The sequence below is a fragment of the Salminus brasiliensis genome, chromosome 1 (genome assembly GCF_030463535.1).
Source record: "Salminus brasiliensis chromosome 1, fSalBra1.hap2, whole genome shotgun sequence".
In the NCBI taxonomy this organism is placed as follows: Eukaryota; Metazoa; Chordata; class Actinopteri; order Characiformes; family Bryconidae; genus Salminus; species Salminus brasiliensis.
The window spans coordinates 467795-473794 of NC_132878.1; the positions used below are offsets into that span (position 1 = coordinate 467795).

General features: G+C 40.2%; 1 protein-coding gene across 2 annotated transcripts in view; it reads right to left on the reverse strand.

Moving 5' to 3' along the window:
• The window catches only part of LOC140561983 (uncharacterized), a 16816-nt gene extending 10816 nt beyond the window's left edge, over window positions 1-6000 (reverse strand). For both annotated transcript variants that reach the window (XM_072687356.1, XM_072687433.1), the window contains exons 1-11: window positions 5917-6000; window positions 5599-5640; window positions 5441-5497; window positions 4983-5051; window positions 3623-3808; window positions 3315-3502; window positions 2801-2828; window positions 2647-2672; window positions 2457-2493; window positions 412-615; window positions 102-295 (exon numbers count right to left, since the gene is read on the reverse strand). In XM_072687356.1, coding sequence (XP_072543457.1) covers window positions 102-295; window positions 412-615; window positions 2457-2493; window positions 2647-2672; window positions 2801-2828; window positions 3315-3502; window positions 3623-3808; window positions 4983-5051; window positions 5441-5492 — 984 coding nt within the window. In that variant the 5' untranslated portion in view covers window positions 5493-5497; window positions 5599-5640; window positions 5917-6000. The remainder of the gene's footprint in view (window positions 1-101; window positions 296-411; window positions 616-2456; window positions 2494-2646; window positions 2673-2800; window positions 2829-3314; window positions 3503-3622; window positions 3809-4982; window positions 5052-5440; window positions 5498-5598; window positions 5641-5916) is intronic.

A 6000-nucleotide genomic window follows, 5' to 3' on the forward strand; every position in this document is an offset into this window, starting at 1 on the left:
TGTACTTTGGTGTCCTTCACATGTGAACATACATTTCATTCATATTTAAGCAGCAGTTAAATTATAACAGAATGTCTGTGTTGAAGGAATTCTGAAAATACCTGAGGTTTGATCCACTGTGTAACTTTCTCCAGTGCTCTCTGATTCCTGGAGCATTGCAGTAGTCCTCTATCCTCGTGGAACAGACAGTCCACAGTGAGTGTATTCCCTCTGTCTACACTCCTGCTGCTGTCTGGTACCGTGGCCTCCGGGTCAAATGTGTGATGGAGAACCACTAGAACAGCAGGCTTGGTTTCTGTAGCAGCACAGAGCTTCATTCATTCACAGGAATATAGAGATGATCCTAACTGTCCTCAAACCCTAACAGTACTAGTCTACCTTAAAGCTTCAGACTGAGCACACAGCTGCTACCTGATAACTGCTGAAGCTTCTTCAGAGCTGATTCAATGTCGGTTCCAGTTCGAGAGACAACAGGACAGAAAGCCAGAATGACATCACACTCCTCCACAGTAGACACCTCCTTCAGGCCGGGTTTACCGTCTATCAGCTTTCTTATGAATCCCTCATCTGAACCCAGAGTCTTTCCAGACACCCAGGACAGGAACTTCAGGTCTCCTAGAACAGAAAACACACAGTTATCATCCTGGTTCTGCTCTCAGCAGCTGTGTGTCAGCTCGGACGAGGGTGTGATGTGGTGTTCAGGGGCTGGATTGAGCAACAGAAACACAAGATTTTAAGAACAATCTCCACCTCTAATCCAGTTAAATTAGATATTACTGTCTAATATCTGTCATTATAACTATTTAAACTGATCATTTTAGAAGATCACACTCTGAACTCTTTCAAGATGAGTGTGAGGCCATCGTTAGGTTAAGAACGTTAGATTAGAACATTTTTGGAGAATACCGGTTGTTCGTAGAATCTTTCTGAAGTGAAGAAAAATCTGAAAATTATTAGGAAGGTTTTGATAAAGAATATTAGTTCATCTTTTCATTCATATTTAGTCCATATTTAGGAAAAAAACCCATCCAAGCGGAATTTCTTTCTTAAGACACTTTTGTAAATCTGGCTGCAGGTTTACACACGTTACTAAACTAACCTCGGCAACACATTAAATCTGTGCTGAGGTTTTGGTGTGTTGTAGAATTATATTTCATATTACGTGCTTTAGTGTTTGTTATGGTCTGTATTAGAGGTGGTGAAAAATCGATTCGGATGTAAATGATTCTGAATCAATTCACAAATGTCAAATTGATTTTCTAAATGTAAAGGGTTTGGAGCGCATTGCATTATGGTAACTGTAGTGAGGTTGCAGTCGTGTGCAGCACCTGAAATGCTCTCTAGCGCCCTCATTTCTTTTTCTCTCTTTTTATGTTAGTCCCTCGGCTTCTTTAGTTTTATGTGCAATAAAAGCTCAGTACTTCACCGCCAGCCCAGTTTAACTCATCTTTGTCAGTGGAAGCGGCCCAAAATGAGCATTACCCCAGGATAGATTAAAGTTAAACTGTTAAACTGTGGAGCTTGTGTTGGAAAAGTTGCCCTGAGCAGTCACGACTACGGTCGAGAGGCAGAGATCTGGAAAGGTTACACAGGGTAAAACTACCTTTTCCACTGCAGCTCCAATACAGAACCTTCCAGTTCTCACTACATTATTTGTTTCATTAATAAAAGATATTGGTCTAAAACATGAAATCAAAACAAAAATAAACCCTGTATAGAAAAAAGAAGCATTAATAATGCTCGGAGCCCTCTAAAACGTAATCGAATCAAATCCTGAGGTGCCTAGACCCCTAGTCTGCACCTAATTGTTTTAGTTCAGTTGATCTATTTTTCCTGGTGAAGGTAAGTGCACGGTTCTGTTCCACTGAAGAGTCACTAAGTAAGCAGTAGATAACACCTATTGTTGCTGCTGCCATTGTAACGAGTTATGGGTAAAACACTACAGCCTGTATCACACGCCTTTGTGTAGTTGTTAAGATTTCTCGGTTCATCCACCTAATCGTCACTAATTCTATGTCTTCGCTTTTTAAACTCTTGAACTAAGTAAAACCTAAAGTAGTGTCCTCACCAACAGAAACAATTTAACATAAGAGGTTTACTGTGCTACAGAACCCAAGCCTGCTGTTCTAGTGGTTCTCCATCACACATCTGACCCAGAGGCCACGGTACCAGACAGCAGCAGGAGTGTAGACAGAGGGAATACACTCACTGTGGACTGTCTGTTCCACGAGGATAGAGGACTGAATAATATATAAAGGATATAATGACTAAATGGACGGGTTGTGAATTTTCTTGCTCCATATTTTGTATATTAGTCAGTTGTCCTCGTTTTAAAGGGACGCTTTTGTCTCCCTAATTTTGTTTTTATGTTGAAGCTGTGCTAAAGGTAATGCTTCATGATAGGCAGTTATGACATGTTAATAACGTAAACTGGCATTCACTCCACAACATCTCACCTGCAGCAGCTGGTGGCTCTTTTTTAGATTTTTTTACCTGTTTTTAAAAAAATGAAAAACAGAAAACAGACATTTACATTTATACATTTGTTAACGGTGTTGTAGAGGGACTAAAAACTGAAGGATTTCAGTCTGTTCATTAGCAGTTCTGTACATTTTCAGCAGTTAGGTATGCAGAAGGAGAACTCACCGGGGGTTCTGGACCTGTGGAACTTCCTGTTAGAGAGGCAAAATATAAAACATCAATATCTGTTATAGCTGATTTTATTAGAATTTTTACCATGTTCCTTTTAGAATTCATATCACAGATCGAATGTGACCAGTAATAATATTGATTAACTCACTTGTTTTTGATCCATCCTCTTGATTGAGCTGAAAAGGAGAACATCAGTGTTTATCAGTGTTTACACAGTAAAGGATCTAAATGAGCATGTGTGACACTTATCCACTTTAATCCTCTATAAACTGTTTAAAACGAGTCATTTGAATATTTCATTGAATTTCAACACTTGACCAGCATAGGGTATGTTTGAATCTGAGAAGTTAGACATCCAACTTGTCCACTACCTTGACCATCAGACACCACCCTAGACCATCTGAAAGCAGCTAGCAATAAAAGCTCGTCTTAGCTGGGGTTTTCAGCAAGTCAGTTATAATCTGAAATGTCTGCAGCGTTCCCCACTGTTCCATCAGTGCATTCTAACACGCAGTGATAAATTTATCACACACAAATGATGAATTATCCCCAGTAGACTAAACAATTACCCACATACATATTATTATTATTATTATTAATAATAATAATAAGAAGAAGAAGAAGAAGAAGAATAGTAATAAAAATAATAATTGATTAAATACCGTGTCTTTTATCCACTTTGTGACTGCATCCACTGCTGGTCTCGTCTTTATTTCCACTTCTTTATCTTCTTGGTACAGACAGTCCACAGTGAGTGTATTCTCTCTTCTTACACTCCTGCTGCTGTCTGGAACCGGGGCTTCCGGGTCAGATGTGGGATGGAGAACCACTAGAACAGCAGGCTTGGGTTCTGCATTAAAACAGTGAAACATTCATGTCCACCGTGTTCCAGTAACTCTGTCAGCCCAGATTCTTCCTTCAGAGAGGTTACTGCATTAATGCTCCAGTCTGAACACGGTGAACTGAGTACCTGATAACTTCTGATTCAGTTCTGCTTCAATGTTGGTTTCATCTGGACAGAACAGCAGACTGACATCAGCCTCTGCTTCGTTAGACACCTCCTTCAGGCCGTGGATTTCTGCCTTTAATGATTTAATAAACTTCTGAGCTGAAGGACGTCTGTTTCCAGTCCCACAGCAGCAGAACTTCAGCTCTCCTAGAACAGAAATAACACACCATCAGCATCCAGAGAAATCAGTGGTACACTACATGTCCAAATATTTGTGGACACGTATTCTCATTTAACCTGGTTGCCACAATGGAAATAAAACAGCAGCACATTGGTTTAAAATGAAGTTCTTCAATTCTTGTTTGTGGCTTTATGAAATTTAACACTTGCCATTGTCAGAATTGTGGAGAATACACTCTCCTGAGACCGTGGAGGGGACAGATTCAGTGGACTCTTACTGATTTAACAGTGAAGTGAGCTCTGATTCACATTACCAGTCACTTCAGGAAGTGTTTCTGTAGAAAAGCTGCTGGAGTTCAACATCATTAACCTATCTAAAGAGACCAGAATTTAGTACCTTAATGTTCTGATAAATGGACCCTGGCAGTGAAAGTGAAGCGGCTCTCTGTGTTCTCTCTTTATCTCCTTTCACTAGACACGTTTGACATTTGATCTTCATCTGATCTTCTCTGGGAGATGGAGGTGATCTGACTAAACTCTCACACCTGAAGAAACGTCTTTAATTACATTTATTAAACAGAATGAATAGAAATGTCATTTTCCTGTGAGGAGAAAGTTCACCCCCCACATTTATCACTCCTTCTAATGTGTAGAATCAGAGTCAGGAGCAGAAGATCAGCTGCAGATGATCAGATCATGGTTGGAGAGGATGGTTCTGGACAGGATCTTTCCAGTTTTGTGTGTTTATATTATGTTCAAGATCATTAAAGATCAATAACCAAAGAACACTCACTGGGTTCATTGTGTCTGACACAGTGACACATGATGGACGTTAACATTTAAGGACATTAAGCAGTAGAAATGACCTTCTCAGTAACAGAGGAGCTGCTGTTGGGCCCTGAGTTCACTTATCTGTGACCCTTTCTGTTTCAGTCCAATCACAAGCTAAACAGCTAAACTCGTTTCAGCCCTGAATGCTAGTTTATCATTTGAATCACAAATAAGTAACTTCTCAAAGATGTTTTATCTCTTGAAAACATCAAGAATGCACGACCAGTGGTGGAACAGGTAGGAGCTGTGGGTTCAATCCTTGATCTGGTCTATGTCTGGGCAGTTCTCCCCTCTGCCCCTAGGGTGAGTGTGTGTGTGTATGTGTGTGTGTGTGTGTGTGTGTGTGTGTGTGTGTGTGTGTGTGTGGTACCCTCTGATGGACTGCCTCCCTGTCCAGGGTTTTTTTCTGTCTTAAATCCGGATGTGTTCTTCAACCACCCTGACCAGGAAGATAAGAACATTTAAAATAAGACCTGCTGACCTTACACAACGCTCAGAAATACAGTTTCAATCCACTAATCATGAACATGAAGGTGAATATTGGACTTTCAGTGATTTCTGTTCTCTTTCTGGGACAGAGTAAATATATCCACTCCTCCATTTAGATCATTAGTTGAGTGCTGCTGAAAGCTTAAGTTTCCAAGACAGAGAGCTCTTAACTTCAGTTGAAGATGTGTGATGTCACTCATTCGGCCTTTATCTCTTCCTGTCTCCTCGTCCTCTGACACTGCTGACTCATGTGTCCCTTTCCATGCTTCCACATCACAGCTTTCCACCTTCTGATCTCCTCACACTGTGTGAACTCCCATAATAACCAAACATACTCACCAACTGCCTTTCCAAGATCCATGCTCTTATGTGAGAGTCTTCTTTTACTCATCTAATCTGATGAAGGGAGATCAGACAGCATGTCACAAGCAATCACATCATTAATAAACTGAAGTAAAGAGTTCTGAACGAGCCGATCAGGAGTATCAGGTACTTACCTCCACCCACAGATCAGATGTCTGAATTTTCACTCAGCTGAACTGAAACCAAAAGTCCAGAACATTCTCAGAAGCTCCAGAATCATAAAATCAGACTCCTGATTATTTATGTCCTCACTTACATTTAATATTTAATCTCTAATATTCTAATATTCTACAGAAAACACCTCATTAATATGCATTAATACATGCAACAGAAATCAGAGAAAACAAACACTGTAATAATCACACACACACACACACACACACACACACACACACAGCTCCTGAATAAATAACTGAACAGCTGTTTTTAAACAGAGCAGAATAAATTCTTACAGTTTCTGTAACACTCCGACTGTCTGATGGAGTTTACCTCAGCAGCTCCTGCAGATCTGTCGGTATAAACCCTTTCACTTTTAC